Source organism: Lampris incognitus, chromosome 11 (assembly GCF_029633865.1).
Source record: "Lampris incognitus isolate fLamInc1 chromosome 11, fLamInc1.hap2, whole genome shotgun sequence".
Taxonomy (NCBI): domain Eukaryota; kingdom Metazoa; phylum Chordata; class Actinopteri; order Lampriformes; family Lampridae; genus Lampris; species Lampris incognitus.
Window position 1 is genome coordinate 43,091,914 of NC_079221.1, and position 17,903 is coordinate 43,109,816.

General features: G+C 44.3%; 1 protein-coding gene across 1 annotated transcript in view; it reads right to left on the reverse strand.

Annotated features, from left to right (window-relative positions):
• lrp1bb (low density lipoprotein receptor-related protein 1Bb) overlaps nt 1-17,903 on the reverse strand; it is a 303,986-nt gene that overhangs the window by 76,475 nt on the left and 209,608 nt on the right. The window contains exons 42-50 of the mRNA XM_056288933.1: nt 15,886-16,075; nt 13,660-13,864; nt 9,291-9,483; nt 4,585-4,710; nt 4,126-4,254; nt 3,265-3,384; nt 2,202-2,315; nt 1,858-2,007; nt 1,459-1,581 (exon numbers count right to left, since the gene is read on the reverse strand). Coding sequence (XP_056144908.1) covers nt 1,459-1,581; nt 1,858-2,007; nt 2,202-2,315; nt 3,265-3,384; nt 4,126-4,254; nt 4,585-4,710; nt 9,291-9,483; nt 13,660-13,864; nt 15,886-16,075 — 1,350 coding nt within the window. The remainder of the gene's footprint in view (nt 1-1,458; nt 1,582-1,857; nt 2,008-2,201; nt 2,316-3,264; nt 3,385-4,125; nt 4,255-4,584; nt 4,711-9,290; nt 9,484-13,659; nt 13,865-15,885; nt 16,076-17,903) is intronic.

A 17,903-nucleotide genomic window follows, 5' to 3' on the forward strand; every position in this document is an offset into this window, starting at 1 on the left:
CAGCCATCACAGTGTAATGCTTGACGCTTCTGGTCCCACTCATTGTTCGTCATTCTCGTGATTTCTGCTCCTCTAACAGGCAAGAGAAAACAACAAACTGACAGGTTACAATACTGATGGTATTGTGTGTGACTGTGCGCATGTAACTGTGCGTGCATGTTTGTCTCCATCAGGTCTCATTATCTTGTGCATGCAGGTGCATTTTGCACTGATGAAAAGAGTGACGAGGCTTGTGATTTGGGCTACTCACATGTGCAGTTGAGTATCACCTTTATTTTGCTTTGATGCCAGAAGCAATGACACGTGAATGGAAATGAAAGTGCGCCGTTGGTTTTGATGGCAAATTCTATTTACCTGGACCATGACTCAATTACGGTGTTCCCATCTAATTGGAGAGACCTGTACTTTGTCATGGTAAGTTATGCATACATTAGCGAGGATCAAAGCGTGGCCGACAGGGCTCTCATTGCCTCTGGTGCAGGGAGGCGGGGGAGTGGCGGAGTAATGTGCAATCTTCTCATATGTCACCGCTTCCCAATGAGGCCCTGTGTTTCTTTCTTCAAGAACCATTTAGGACGACTGCTGGCTAATAAATTAATTGTTAAATTGAGGCAACATGTTAATTCAAAGACCGAAAAAAAAAAACTCCTTTTCACCGGCCTCTACCTAAACATAGGTTTAGCTGTCAAACCAACTGTCAAAGTTTTAGTAACAGCCAGTGCAGAAATCTCAGATGCAAATGGGGGGGAGAGGGAAATAAAGTGGTGAGCGGTGCTTCGAGTTTTTGTTTTCTCTCCAGACACACTGCATGTTATGCTTGCTGTAGGCCTAGATTTAATGAAGTGATCGACATATTATAATGAATGGCTTCCTGTTGATGGAATAACAAAAAATACCCACTGATGCTATTAAACATGGCTCCTGACAGTGGGTATATTCATTCATTCTTTATCCGAACTACTTATCCTGACGCAGGGTCGCGGGGATGCTGTAGCCTATCCCAGCAGTCATTGGGCGGCAGGCGGGGAGACACCCTGGACAGGCCATCACAGGACCGACACACACACACACACACACACACACATTCCCACCTAGGGACAATTTAGCATGGCCAATTCTCCTGACCTACATGTCTTTGGACTGTGGGAGGAAATCGGAGCACCCTGAGGAAAACCACGCAGACACGGGGAGAACATGCAAAATCCACACAGAGGACGACCTGGGATGACCCCCAAGGTTGGACTACGCCGGGGGTCAAACCCAGGACCTTCTTGCTGTGAGGCGACTGCACTAACCACTGTGCCGCCCAATGTAATCTAATAATAATAATAATAAAATATATTATTGTGTGATAAGACAAGGATGTCCATTATAAAGGAGAGTTTATTTTGTCCTCAGTGTGCAGCATCTATGACTCATGTGGGTGGAGAAGAAGGAACAGGAGCGAAGCCTACATACCACACTGGAATTCGTCTGCCCCGTCCTCGCAGTCTTTCTGGCCATCACACAGCCAAACGCTGGAGATGCAGTTTCCGCTGGGACAAGCAAAGTGGCCTTCCTCACATTTGTGCCCATGGGAAACTGGGGCGGAAAACAAAAAGGAAGTTAGTCCCTCAGATATTAGCCATGAGTGAGTTCATTATCCCTGCCTAAGCTCTCACTGAATCTCTAACTCCGCTGTCCTAATCACCTCCGAAAATGAGATCGCAAGGCTTTATAACACTCTCTAAGTCTTTTCTAATTGATGCTGGCTCCCTCAATCTGTCTTTCTGCACACATAGCACAGCAGCAGAGGCGGGGGTGAGGGGGGAGGAGGGCAGGTGGGGCTGGGGGGGGTGAGTGGGGTGGGAGGATCACCCTGGCAGTTGGTCTCATCGGCGTAATCTCCACAGTCGTTGGCTCCGTCGCAGATCCAGGAGGGGTGAATACAGAGCGAGGTGGAGTTGCAGCTGATGAAACCTGTCTCTTTCACCCCCAGCTTGTAGAAGTGTGAGCAGTCTGAGTGGTCTGAATACAAAAACACGACACTGCAATCAGCATCCACCAGCATGGTGGAAATGGGACTAGATTTGGTGTGTGAGTGTGAGTGGTAAGTGCAGATCTCAGTCACTAGATCCAACTGATCTGTCAGAGGTAGACCTGTTTTCCTTTGTTTTTTTGTTTTTCAAAGTGTTATGCAAAGTACAGTCAAAAGGACTTACTGCAGTTCTTCTCATCCGAGGCATCAGCACAGTCGATGGCCTGGTTGCACCAGGCTGAGCTGGGCACACAGCTTCCGTCTTGGCACGATGACTCAGACGAGCCGCATGTGGCATCTGGGAGACAGAATTAAGATTCAAAAGTCAGTGGGCTTAGCTGAAAAAAGCAGAGCACTCACAGGCTGGAATAGGTAAATCTCCCACTCTGGTATTTAGCATCTCTCTCTGGATTTAAATTAAAATTTATTCAGGTTTAAGAGGGACAGAAAGAAAAAGACTGAGATGGTTTACATACGGCTATGGACCATCTGTGGTAAAATCTTAATTAATCAAATAATTATCATGACCCTTTGAGTGACAAATGTTGGGATAATATCAATCTACCATCTTATCTCTCTCTCTACACACACACACACACACACACACACACACACACACACACACACACACACACACACACACGCTTGTATATATTCTTCGGATATTGTGATAGCAATTAAAAGCTCTAATGGTCATAGACACAGGACAATTGCTGATGTTCCATTAAAGACTGAATGGATTCTCTGAGCAACACTCTCATCACAGTGAGATAAGCTGCTTCCTGATATTCCAGTCTGCTTCCCATAATGTCCACATTAATTATGAAAATACGACTGCCACCTTTAAGTCTCCTTCAGGCTTATAATTCATAGGAACCAACGATACTACAGTAGATTTTTTTTCTTTATTCTTCCCCTTGAAATCAAACTAAATCAGAGCAACATAATGAAAAATGATAGTGAAGGCAAATAGTGCTTTGACTGCTCAAGAATAAAAAAAATGCAAAACCGTATTGTTTATAATAGGATTATTTAGCTGTTCTTTTCAAACTGGAGGAAAGCAATGCGGTTCAGAAAGACAGGTTTCATATGGGTTCTCCTGTGAGGGCAGCCTCTGTGTGATCCTGAAGCTCATTAGAAGATGAGGGATAAGCACAGCATGCAGGCTTACATGGCACGGTGTGGCGGGGCTTTGCAGCCATGTGCAGGCTGAACCAAATTGGAGATCGGATAATAATCAGACTCACTGTTACAGAACACCTCATCAGAGTTATCGCCACAGTCATCCATCCCGTCACAGAAGCGGCTGTTGGCTACACAGCGCTGAGTGTAGCAAGGCCTGAAACCCCTCCTGCAGCTTCTATGGTCTGGAGGCAAATATACATACATACATACATATATCTGTTTGTATTTACTCATCCCCACTCCCATAGCTTTATCTTATTTTTTATATACATTTGCACGACTGTATAGTTATATACTGTATACATACTGTCTACTATATGTACATACGTATCTATTGACTACACACTGTATATCCATATTTATTAACATTCCGTACTACCTCTGTACTCTTGTATAAATTACACCCCACACTTTGCTGTACAATTTTGCACTTTCTGGTTAGATGCCAAATTGTATTTCATTGTCTTAGTACTTGTACTCTGTGCAGTATAGTGAGAATAAAGTTGGATCTGATCTAATTTCATATATATATATATATATATATATATATATATATATATATATGTGTGTGTGTGTGTGTGTGTCTATACATATATATATATATAATCCAGTGAGTCAAGTAAATTCTCTGCGAGACAGTACAAGCCTGTTTCATGCCATAAGCAATCATCAGCTGTCAATAAAGCTACTCGAGGAAAGGACATACCATTATACACACACACACACACACACACACACACGTATATATATGTGTGTGTGTGTGTGTGTGTGTGTGTGTGTATGTGTGTGTGTGTATATATATATATATATATATATATATATATATATATATATATATATATATATATATATATATACTGGTATCATCATTCTAATATGGCCAGGCTGGGGGCAGTATTTAACACAGTATTTATGTTCCTTACCACAATATTGCATTTTTTCATCAGACTTGTCTTTGCAGTGAGCGACTCCATCACAGGTCAGCTGGTAGTTTATGCACTCTCCGTTCCCACACTCAAATTCGGTATGAATATTGCAGGAGGAATTTTCTGCTGCAAATGAAGATCAAGAGTGTGAAGGAATATGGCCTCCAACTACATTACTTGTCATGATATATCAAAATTAAGCCCCCACAACTGTCGGGATAGTCAAGAAGAGCTCATACAATGAGTTAGTGACTCTATTAAGTAAGCAATGACTCCTTTATAGACCATAAACCTGTTGCTATGAGAATGAGACAAAACCCGAACCTCAATGAAGTGCTGCACATATTCCAGTTTGCCTTAAAAAAACATTTTACTGTTTTCACTGGAAGTTTGTAAAAGTCACAACTAGTCCTTATGGGATCACTGTTGTCACATCGGCAGCTTTGCATTACTTACACACACATCTGTTGTCGTCTAACAGCACACGTTCTCCACGGCAAGTACAGTTGACCCTCCCATCTGGAGTCAACAGACAGAGGTCACCGCAGCCTCCATTCTTGTGTCGACACGGAGATAACTCGCCTTGAAAAAGCAGACACATAGCGTTATTGTATTTCATTTCATTCTGTTTTTTTCCATCAATTCTAGCTGTAAACAATGAGATGTTGCACCGGTATTGTGCTTTGATTTGGAAGGATGGTTCTTAGCCTTCCATGCTAAATCAGGAGACATTGTCAATAATTGTCCAAGCAATTATTGATCGTAAGCAGATGTCCTCCTGGCCACAGTGAGGTAGCTTACAGAGCGCTATTGTGTTGCTATGCAACAAAGGACAAAACCTATCACAACACAGCATTTTTGGTTCTCTACTGTTGGTGCTCTGTGGGATGCAGCCCTCTGCACACAATGTAGCTCCTCCACAGTAAACATCAAAAACATTGTTCAAAATGTATCAGCAGTGGACCAGCTCATTAAGACACAATGCAGACAAGTGTTTCAAAGTCAAGATGGATGGCAGTGTGTCCCAAACGTTTTTTTCTGGGGACCCACTTTTTTAAAAACGACAAACCACCGCGATCCAGTTCACAACAGGCCTTATCTTTAAATGGTGAGAAGGGCGAACTCATTCATAACTGAATGTTCCTGACCATTTTTCTTCTTATTGAAATCACAGGAAGTTGAATCAGGTCATCTGGACACAACGTGTACTGAGACGGACGTTTCATCACTCATCTAAGAGACCTCTTCAGTCTGAACTGGCCGCAGGTGTCCCCGCCCTTATAAACAATACAGTGGCATCATGACCGAAACCAACGCTCAGTTTCATATGCAAATTACCGTGGCCATTAATTACAGTTACAATGGCCAGGTGTACTATTCACAGAGGATTGGAGAATAGTTGCAATCACAGCATTGTAAGATGGTGACAGATGTACTCTTAGCCCCCCCCCCCCGGTTCAGGGATGGTCGTTCCCTCTTCACATAGATGGCCTCTTTGGCTCCCCGTTCAAACCAGCATTCCTGCGCATATCCTCATCCTTGAAAGAGTGGCCACTGGCCTGTAGATGGGTGTAGACTGTGGAGTCCTGGTCCTGGCTCTTCTGTGTTGTGCCATCCTCTTGGCCAGTTTCTGTTTAGCTTCTCCCCTTCCCCGGCTGCTGTGTTGGTGGGGAAGGGGAGAAATCCCACATTAAACAGGCGCTGGTTAAGTGTGGTTATCCTAACTGGGTGTTTGTCGAAGCCAGGAAGACGCCCAAACAGTGCACCAGCCGATGGAAGAGAGGAGAAGGACAACAGCTGTCTAAGCGTAAACCAGTGGTGACTCCGTATATGTGGCGGGAGTGTCGGAACAGTTGTGACGCGTATTTTCCAAACACCGCGTCTCAGCTGCTTTCAAACCCCAAAACACACTGCGCCAGAAATTGGCCCACCCCAAGGATCGGATTTCCTGGCACAAACAGAGCAATATAGAGTGTGCGCTGTCGAGTGCCCGGAGGATTGGAGAGACTTGCAAATTGGGGAAACTAAACAGACGCTGGCCAACAGGATGGCACAACACATAAGAGCCACCATGTCAGCCCAGGACTCCACAGTCTACACCAGGGGTGACTAACCATGTGCCATGGAGAGCCAGGTGTATGCAGGTTTTCATTCCAGTTGGACTCCACACCAGGCGATTTCACCGATTAGCAACCCTTCAACCAAAGAGGAGGGATGTATCAGTGAAATCAGCTGGTGTGGAGTCGGGTTGGAATGAAAACCTGCACACACATGGCTCTCCATGGCACAAGGTTAGCCACCCCTGGTCTACACCCATGCACAGGCCAGTTTCAAGGATGAGGATGTGCACATCCTTGATTGGGAGGAGCACTGGTTTGAACGGGGAGTCAAAGAGGCCATCTATGTGACGAGGGAACGACCATCCCTGAACCGAGGGCGGGGCCTAAGAGTACAATCTGTCGCCATCTTACAACGCTGTGATTGCAAACATTCCCAAATCCTCTGTGAATAGTACACATGGCCATTGAAACTCTACTTAATGCTCACGGTAATTTGCATATGAAACTGATCGTTGGTTTCGGTCGTTATGCCACTGACTGGTACTATGGTCTTCGAGACTTGCTATTGCTGGTTGTCACAGCAGATCATCAGTTTAACACACACACACACACACACACAAATATCCAAACAACCACACATATGCACATTGATTAAGGCAGGGCCAACATACACAGCACCTTATACACACTGCACACTATTTACTATTATTTCTGCTTTTTTATCTTATTTTATTGTTATTTCATTGCTATTGTTGCTGCAATGTTGAGGAGCTGAAACACAAGAATTTTGCTCTCTTATACTTGTACAGTGGGATCTAACAATAAAGGACCTTGCATCTCGGATACCTGCAGTCAGCTGAGACTGAAGAGGTCACTTTTAGATGAGTGATGAAACATTTCTTTCTCTCTATAGACGTTGTGCCCAGATGAACCGCCTCAACTTTCTGTGATTTCCTCACAGAGCATGCGTTAAGACTTCTTGTTTTTTGAAACGCTCATGCCTATCAGAACAAGTAGACTCGTGTGAGCTATTGTTATCAAACAGTCAATCGATTTGTTAACCACATCAGGTCTATTACACGTCAAACATCATTAGGTCCATTATGTGCTGTTTACTTATCCTGAATGTTATCTTTTTAGGCCTACGCCAAATATCCAGTTGGGCATATTAATTTCACGTACACGTTGTGAATGTGAATGGGCCTCCTTGCTTTTCAGCATTGCATTCCAGTCTGGTGTGCGAGAGGACAGCACAGTGTGCACATCGGGTGCAGCGTTCAGTCTAAAGCTGCGAGTGCGGTAGAAATACCAAAACCCTCCCTCGTGTGACTCAAAGGTCGACTGCAGATATCAGTCTTACATTAAAGACTGGGGAAAAAAAATTCTGCAAATTTATTTGGTGACCCAAATAAAGTCTCATGCGGCCCACTTGTGGGTCCTGACCCAGTCTCTGGGAATGACTGATGTATGGTATCAAGTATTCACAAGAGATAGTACGTAGGACTATTAGAAATCCTATTTTATGGCTTTATCACAAGCTATGGTTATTCTACCCCCCCACCCCACACACACACACACACACACACACACACACACACACACACTTTCTCCCCTCAATTGTACCTGGCCATTCACACCGCTCTCCGAGCCGTCCCGGTCTCTGCTCCACCCCCTCTGCCGATCCGGGGAGGGCTGCAGACTACCACATGCCTCCTCCGATACACATGGAGTCGCCAGCCGCTTCCTTTCACCTGACAGTGAGGAGTTTCACCAGGAGGACGTAGCGTGTGGGAGGATCACGCTATTCCCCCCCAGTTCCCCCTCCCCCCTGAACAGGCACCCCGACCGACCAGAGGAGGCACTAGTGCAGCGACCAGGACACATACCCACATCCGGCTTCCCAACCGCAGACCCGGTGTCTGTAGGGATGCCCCACCAAGCTGGAGGTAACACGGGGATTCGAACAGGCGATCCCCCCGTGTTGGTAGGCAACGGAATAGACTGCTACGCTACCCGGACACCCCTGCTTATTCTATTTGTGAGAAGAGAAATCACTTCTGTTTTGAGTTTCTGAAGAGCTGATCAAACACAGTAGATACTAAGGAATACCAGAATACACAAAGGGGCTAAAAACACAACAGTCAACAGAGTATACTGATTATTAAATCATATTGTGAGTAGGGTTTTGGCTGAAAAGGTCATATTCTGGCATCTGTGTTTATTTGCCATGATGAGATAAACGAGGAGAAGAACTGGCTTAGTCATACCACTAAGTAATGTCTAACCCTGCATTTCTTTGTTATACTTGGAACCAAAATGTGCAAGTTACTTTGAAGGTTTCCTCTCCAAACTTCTCTATTAAATACATAAACTTAAGTTTCTAACAAGGCTAAATAAGAACATGCACATTTTTTGATTCCCACTACATCTTGCACATCAAAATGAGATGTCCTTGGAGCCTTTGCTAAGAGTTATCCCAGAGCTGTAGCATGCAACGAGCATCCAGTCACTCAAAACAGACATCACAGAACCAAGTGACAAATGCATGAAGGCAAAATAAATGGCGCCGATTACAGCAAATCTCATTTTCTCTGGCACCTTCTGTTCAAGAACAGCAGGGAAATAGGAACAATTACAGCAGAATATTCATGTTGCTTAAGTTTGGAAAAATATAACGACATGATTATACACATGCATGCACAGACTGCATGCATGCATGTGTCGGTCTAAACTGACTGCAGGGTCAGTCGAGACTGGAGAGGTCACCAGGACGAGGGATGAAATGTTTATCTCAATAAACATTTTATCCAGATGAACTGATTCTAGTTTAATAATAATAACAATAATAATAATAATAACAATAATAATCATCATCATCATTACATTTATATAGCACTTTCTGTGATTTCCTTACCTGGATTATTGAGCATGCACAAAGACAACTGCATACATGTGCACAATCACTGGTGTGCATGCAGTCACAACTGCATACATCCCGGTGCACACATATGCGCTCACATAGATGTGAAGCACAAACATCTGCAGACACAAAGCATCCATTGGTTTTTGAGCTAAGCTTATCCCTTGGGATGGAATACTCACAGTTGTTTGTGTCGCTAGCCACAGCTATAATCCCCATGGGCTGGTGAGGGATGTCTGCCCGCAGTACTTTTGTGTCTCCGCCCGTGTACTTGTTCGACCGTAGCACGGCCCTGCGAGCCCAGTCCGACCAAAAGATAAAATCCCCATAGATCGCCAGCCCGAAGAAAGTCCCGGGTCCTGATTTTACTATGACCTACAGATTTTACAGCAAAGCATGACTGTTAGGGCTGCTTCTCATTGGACCATTGGAGTCTATTGCTAACACCATCCAATGGTATAGTATGCCATTAAGTCTGTGAAAATATAAGTAAGCATGGATACCAGGTGGCTCCAGCATGTTCCACACACTAGACTTATCACTATCAATATTTACACTTCGATGCACAAAACCTCTCTTTTCAAGACACTGTTTGAAAAAAAAAAAGACTTGTGCCCAATGAACAGATGAGAAGCACAATAATGCTTAGAGCCATTAATCAACACATCACACCCCCCAATGACTGTTTAACCCAGATGTTGGGGGAGTAAATGACAGTGTCATTGGCAGGGAGGAAGGGATCCATCAGATGGCTCCTTCAGGGACTCTCTAGGCTGGGGGCATCAGGGCTTCCAGCAGCTCTGTACTCTCAGCCATTAGTGGGACATGCTTGTAAGCAGGATCACATTAGCCCTGTGCCATATTGGGATTAATAGGACAGGTGTTGATTAAAGGAGCGCAGCGTGTGAAAGCAACAACTGGCCATCAGGAGGGAGAGGGAGGGGGAAAAAGAGAAAGAGAGAGTGATAGATAAAAAGACAAGACAGAGAGAAAGTGAGAGAAGCAGAATGCCAGATGGGTTATGGTGGAACATATTGAACGAAAATTACATTTGGGAGATACTGGGTTTTACACCGGTGACTAATTACAAACCAGCAAACACTAAATACTTGTGTACCCAATTTCAAGTTGGCTATACATTTTTCAGTAAAAGTATACATTTTAAATATTACCTTGTTACTTCACTGCTTTAGAATTTTCATAGGTGGTAGATCAGTGTCCATGAGGAGAACCCCAGCCCCAAGTGGTACTCTGATATTCCATTCCTGGTGAGACTAACATGCCCATGTAACATATCACTGCTGTATATCAATGACGACACCCAGGAGGGAGCTGTTCTCATGCAGCCCACAATTAATATTCTCTCTTTTTTACCGTTAAAAAGGTCATCTTTTTATCATTAACGTGTTGACATCTCCCTTTAACATGTACACCACGTACTCCACTTCCCTCTTCGGAGCTTTGGCTTCATTAATGATACTGCTCTGTACTGCAAATGGCACAGAGGAGTTAGTTGCTGCTACCACTCCATCTCCCCCGTCAGAAGGGGATGTATCACCGGCCTCCCTGTCAGCATATAATAACACCGCTGTAGTGGGGAGGAGGAACTGGACCACCCCCCCCCCCAAAGACACACAACCACCATGCAATAAAGCTACCACCCTCCGACGCCAGGGTGCTTGAACAATGGAGGAGTGTTGCGTGAATCCCAACACTGCCCTGGAGTGTCTCAGCATTGCGTAGTTGACAGTAAGTTACCTCTGTTTAATTTTCAAATTTTAATTGGGATGGTGATGGAGTCGGTGCCTTCAGGGATCTCACTGCAAAGCCTTCATTAGCAGAACTAGTGTGCAGTGAGGGCGGAGCGGAGACCCAAAGGGTGATGACTTTTGAGCCATGTGACCCCGCTCAGCAAATCTATGGGTAACTAAATGAGAGAGGCTGAGGTGCTGAGCCACAGAGAAGTTGTGCCATGCACAAATCAAAATCCATACCTGAGAAAGTCAAGGTGCATTGTAATCCCTTAAGTGCCAGGGATACAGACCCTGTTGGGGGTTTTTAGGATACAATGCATTATGCATGCAGCCTTTCCCCGATAACACAAGAACCACTCACTGATCTCTCTTACTTTAGCAAGAATGACTTAGCTACTAAATTAAGTAAACCTCCGGTCCTCTCAGTGATGAAATTTGAGAGCCGATCCATTGTATGGCAGCTGAAGTCCGAAGGAGCTCAATAGGGTTTGGAGATTATGTGGCAGACAGCAAATTGCTTCATTTAAACTCAAAGGGGCCAATCAATTTGACACTCAGTCCTCGAATATGTCCTTGTGTTTAAAATGTTTTAGGATTATATATATCAATGTGAGACAAGGGGCTATATTTAACACTAGAACGACCAAGGCTGTCAATTTGGCGGTTTTAGATTTTTAGTCCAATAACGTTGTTGAAGAGCAATTGGACAATCAAGTTACAAGATCTACCTAAAACGACCAAGAGCTGTCAAAATGACGGTGCGTAATTTGCGCGTCATCGTGTACGTCATGTCACTATTTATGACGTGTTTTCGCCGTGCCATTTCCTTCGCAAAGTCAATTACTCTGTCCTAGAAACATGTTAGCGTTCTCCAGTGCAGCGTAATAGTCTAAACTTGATTTCTGATTATCATGACTACAACCGAGGCATTGCCGTATTTACAGGCGTTGGACAGCAATCATCCACCCATCCATTATCCAAACCGCTTATCCTGCCCCCAGGGTCGCGGGGATGCTGGAGCCTACACCCCAGCAGCCACTGGGCGGCAGGCGGAGGGGGGGGGGGACACCCTGGACAGGTCGCCAGGCCATCACAGGGCAATAATATACATACAAGTCTAATTTCCCTCAAAAAACAAGTACAGTAAAAAGTTATTTAAAACAACACCTATATAATCTGAGGATATAATAGAACCAATGTTTCAATTAAGCAATGTTACATTATTGAAATTAGTTGTGTAATTTGTGTGTAATTATTGCTAGTCACTACCAAAAAAAAAAAAAAAATCCCTGCACAGAAACGGCGAATAGTTAATCCATCATAGTTTTATAACATTACATTCATCAAAGGCTCATTATTCGAACGTTTAGGGGCAAGGGTCTGAAGAGTGAAAATTCAAAACGCTTCCTTTTGGCTAATTAGCACATCAGAATTCCCTCCCCTAAGGGACATTTAAACCCTCCCAATCCCACAAAATCTAAAATCTAAAATCTTTTGAATCTGGAGCCGTATTCATGAAGCATTTTATCTAAGCACTACTCCAAAATGACACTACAAGTTCCAAGCTAAAAGTTTTCCCTTAGAAGTGGTTCGAGAAGCTGGCGAGACTAAGGATAGAGTCTTCAGCTAAGAGGAGTGGGCGGGGATGACCCCAGTGCCATAGATGATGTTGTTCCCCGCTTACTATGCCCACAGTGAAAGCTTGTTGACAGTTATGCTGTAAAAAAAATATGATGGATTTACTATTTGTGGTTTCTGTACATTTATTGTGGTGACACTTTATCAACATTCATGTGGTTAATCTTTATGACACCTCATTGGTCAACACATTGGCCGATTATTGGAATCTCATTTGTCATGTAATTTATGGCATGGGACTTCCTCTGTTAATACTGGTCTGACGAAGATTTTTTTTCTTCTTTTGATCGAAACGTTACACAAATAAATGTGCAGTGATTTTCTTTCAACACGGTGTTGCGTAGAGTTAAAAAAAAAGCTCATAATTTTCTTTTTAATTCATCCTTGGTTTAGTAGGACATTGTAAAGGATTTGATGAAAAGTAAATCAGTAAATTCAATCAAGTGTGTTCATAACTTCACTGTTCTCATGACACATGCTGTCACATGAGCACAATTGCTTATAAACACCATTGCAATAAAAAAAGAGGCAAAATGAACAAACTCAAATCAACTTCCACAGACAAGATGGTGGAAAGTGACTCGGAAGGCAGCAATGATGTCCTTTAGCGCAGGGAAAGGTTGGAAGAAAAAAAAAACAAAAAAACAACTGATTTAATAGCCTGTGATCCCACAGCTTTGAGTCTTACTCGCCATGTGCTGAGCCGATGTGACATAAGAGCATTAATGCAAGTGAGCCGGAGGATTTGTTGGAGTTTAAACGGCATTGTCTAAATGAGCTCTTTATTTTCAACCATCAGCATGAATCATTACTTTGTATCTATATCTAACGTCTTAAATGTATTCATCATGAGTTTACCCCTCCCTTTAACTTGTGATATGCAGCAAAAGACTGATTTGTTTAGACGACAGCTCAGCCTTTATCGAGATAGCAGGCGTACCATGTGTGGATTTACCCTCATAAATAAGGCTCAGTGTGTTTTAAAAGCAGCAAATGTCACATTCAAATGTGTGAAAGTGGGCATTCTCGAGTTAGCTGTTAGACTTGCGAAATCACGAGAAGTACTGGGGAGGATGTGGAGATGTGGTGAGCACAGGTTAATCCAGATCTACAGATCCACAACAATGTAATGAGCTGGAGACAGGTCGGCCATACTCACATATCTGTTGGAGCCGTCGTAGTCACATCTCTCAATTCTGCCCAGGCTTCCATCTGAGAAGTAGAGCTTCTCTGCTTTGTGGTCAATGGTCAGTCCGTTGGGGGTCAGGATGTCGGTGCTGATGATAACCCTCACACTGTTGCCAGCCAAGGTGGACCTCATGATGCTGGGCCGCTGCTCATTCCAGTTGGTCCAAAACATCAGACTAAAAATGTCAGACAGCAAAACCAAACGCTACTCAGAACTCGGGCACCGAGACAAAAGATGCACCTATTATCGTTCTTTCCCGATGATTTGCCAAGTCGTGACATGCAAATGTCACCGCAGGTTTGCCACCTCGCCACTAAAGTGCTTTTGCTACTTGACATCTTCCCACCGCCTCAGCAAAGAGCGATAAACAAATACGTGTTCGCTGAAATTGAAGCAAGGAGCGTGTGTGATGGCTTTAAAAGTGCTACAACAGTGACATGTCAGGCAGCCCTTCGCTGAGGAAAACAAACACTAATGGGTAGGGAAATTATTCATGGCAACACTAAACTGCTGGGGGTCGATGCGGCAGTGTCAGTCAGTTCTCAACATGACGCCACGGCGGCTGCAGCCTTTGTGACCTGTCATCCACTCCCTTGTTCACTCTGTATGAGTTCAATCACTGATAAGCTGCAGCTGTTCTGCTTCTCCGTTCCCTGTTGATAAAACTGATTAGTGTCTCTGGTTGTTAGACAAAAGGATACTTATTCATGTTTTCTTCTGCGAAAACTCAGAATAATACGCAAAAAGCAGATAGTAGCAGGGGGGATAAATACATAAATGGTCTAAATCAGAACCAGTGGGTTTTCTTGGACAAATGGTGCACTTTTTTTTTTTTTAATCCAAAGTCATGCAGATTTAAAGTCAAAAAGAAATAAAAGGGGGGAAACGTTGGAAAACGTCTCGTAAGTAAAATTTACTTTTGCAGCTGTTGGTTTAATTTTATTATGGTGAAGCAATTTCCCACTAATGCTCACTCCGCGCCGTAATGAAGTCATGGAGGTCCACTCTTGGGGTTAATAAAGACTCCGGTTGGAAGCCAAAGTCAGTGACTGCTAATTAATCAATTCAGCTTAAATTCCAATTATCAGATAGCATTTCCTGAGCGCGATGGATGTGGTGCCAAATCGCTAACTAAGGATACAGACCGAGGTCAAGAAATTGATTCGGTTTCATACTTGACGCTCAAAGGAAGTCTTTTCACAGTTCCCCACGTGACTTTATTATATTTACGAATACGTGAATGAGAAATCTTTTCAAGATGTAACAGGAACACTGATGTGCTGTGTAGGGGAAAAAGATCTGGCACCTCACCTCAACGAAGCACAAATAAAAGTGTCACACCAATCGGGTCTTTGAAAGCTCTGAGGATGCGTTTATCTTTGTTCAAGGTTGAGATCAGAATATTAACATGCAAGTCTAAGAAAAACACAATTATTCACAGTCTGTTGAAGTTACCTCAATTTTGGGTTTCAGACAGAGTAATCCAATTAAGCTTTGGCGTGTAATGACACCTATGTGGCACCCATTTGAGCAAGGAAGCAAGACACCGAGTTGCCCGATATGAAGTCAGAATTCTTTTTTTTGGGGGGGGGGGTTTCCCCCCCTTTTTCTCCCCAGTTGTATCCAGCCAATTAACCGCCCCGGTCGCCGATCCGGGGAGGGCTGCAGACTATCACATGCGTCCTCTGATACATTTGGAGTCGCCAGCCGCTTCTTTTCACCTGACACTGGGGAGTTTCCCCAGGGGGACGTAGCATGTGGGAGGACCACAATATTCCTCCCAGTTCCTCCTCCCCCCCGAACAGGCACCCCGACCCATCAGAAGAGGCGCTACTGTAGCGACCACGACACATACCCACATCCGGCTTCCCACCCGCAGACACAGCCAATTGTGTCTGTAGGGACGCGCGACCAAGCCGGAGGTAACACGGGGATTCGAACTGGCGATCCCCCTGTTGGTAGGCAGACCGCCACACCACCCCAACGCCCCAAGTCAGACTTCTTATTGTTGCAAACGATGAGCTGTACCATAATATCTTCCGTGTAAACAACCAGCCAAAAACGACAATGTCAACTAAAGCACACTTACAAACAAGCACATTTTCAGATGAGTGGGGGGGGGGGGGGGGGGGGCAAGGGGAGAAAGTAAGCGTGTAAGGTTGAGAGGTAAGGAGGGTAAATGGTGGAGTTACTGACTTCTGGCACTCATCCAAGGCCAAGACATGGGGATGGTCGTCCTCTGATAAAGTGACCACAGCCTGTCTTTGGAAGGCACCGGCTCGGTTCTGGTCTACCGTTTGCCTGCTAATAGTAGAGGTGGTGGAGCTGGTCCAGTACAAGGTGTCCCAGGCCCGGTGGTATGCCAGGCCCTCTACAGAACCCACATCTGAGACACAAAAAAAAAAAGGCACTGTAAGACTTGTTTTTTTCCCAGTGAAAAGACCCCAACTCAGACAAACATAGATGCCCAGTTCAATAATAAATCAAGCCAACCATGCAATCAGGTTTAAGAGAAAATATTGACTTTACTCATACCAGACCTCAGGCTGTAATATTGTTAGAGCTGGGACTATATTTCCTTGACTGATGTAAACGTGATTGGCAGTGTGAAAACCTCGGTGTCTGACTATGCTTGACAGACAGCTATTCATCAGTGCAATAGTCACTGAAAAAAAAAAAGTCAATTTCCTTTGAGAACCGTTTTCATAAACACAACGTGCGAGATTCACTGCGATTTCTCGTGTTGATGTGAGCATGCAACCGATGAGAAGTGAGCCTTCAGAAAGAGACAGAGCATGGATGAAGCAAGCATATAAATGGTAAATGATTTACTTGACGTTACTATTGAAGAATTCCAATCAATTTACCCTCTATCAAATACAATTCATACTGTTTGAAAGCACTAGTGCTTGGTCTGCTTAGTCTAGTGCAAGCTATTTTAGCTTTTTCTCCCCATTTATAGTATTCACCTTGACGTTTGTTGACAAGAATCTTCTTCGTGACAGTCATATTCATAGATTTCCTGTGATTTGACTAGGTTTATGGCATCCCAGAGCTTTGCTGTCTGTGCTCTCAACATATTGAACACTATTTAGGATGTTGGGATGATTTGAGGCACCTCCATTAGTAGCCGAATGGTTACAGTGCATGCCACATGGGCAAAACTGTCACCGGTTTGATTCCAGCCAGTGACCTTTGTTGCATGTCATACCCCCCCACCCCCATTTCCTTTCTGCCTTCTTCTTCTTTCGGCTTGTTCCCCGTTTCTCAGGGGTCGCCACAGTAGATTTTACGGTTTCCATTGGTACCCTGTGACGGGGCAGCACCAATGGCGGCTGTTGTTAACCCGGGCCTTGACCAATCTGGTATGGAGTCTCAACCGATCCGGTATGGTCTTGTCAATCCGCATACTGATTTGATTTGGAAAAATGTTACGTCGGACGCCCTTCCTGACACAACCACTAACCCTATGCATGGGGGCACAGGTAAAGTGCTGGATGCCATCTCAGTATTTATGGACTTGCCCCCACCTGTCGCACTTCCTGTCTGCCTTACACTGTCTAACAAAGGAAAAAAAGTGTTGGGATGATTGATGAATATTTATTAAATATTCATCAATCATCCCAACACTTTTTTTTCCCGCCTTGTTGCTGTCTGGGGGCAGTTTCTCTCCCCTTTTTATTGATTCCATCAGTGTCTGCTGTTGGGGCGTTTGGCTTTTCTTTGCAGCCATTGCATGCTGGAATTCCTGGTGTTGTTCCACTGACATATGACTATTCCACAGGTACTTAACACTCATACACATGCAACTAACTGGCTACGACTGTTGTTATCATACTGGCAGCCTGTCCAGGGTGTCTCCCCGCCTGCCGCCCAATGACTGCTGAGATAGGCTCCAGCATCCCGCGACCCCAATTGGGATAAGCGACTTGGATAACGGATGGATGTTGTTATCATTTGACATGCTGCACCGCTTAACTGGAGGCACACGGCACGGGAAGTGCTAATATGAAGAAGAAAGCCGGAAAGAAGACAAAGAAGAAAAAGATGAAGATGAAGAAGATATAATATACAAGCATTTAGGCGATGGTTTAAGCTAGATTTCCCCGTGGTTTGCATCGAACAGGTATTGGATCTTTCTTTTTTTTCCCCCCTCCGACATCCGACCCAGCATTCTGGGCCAGCATCAACCCGACGCCATGGATCGGATCAGG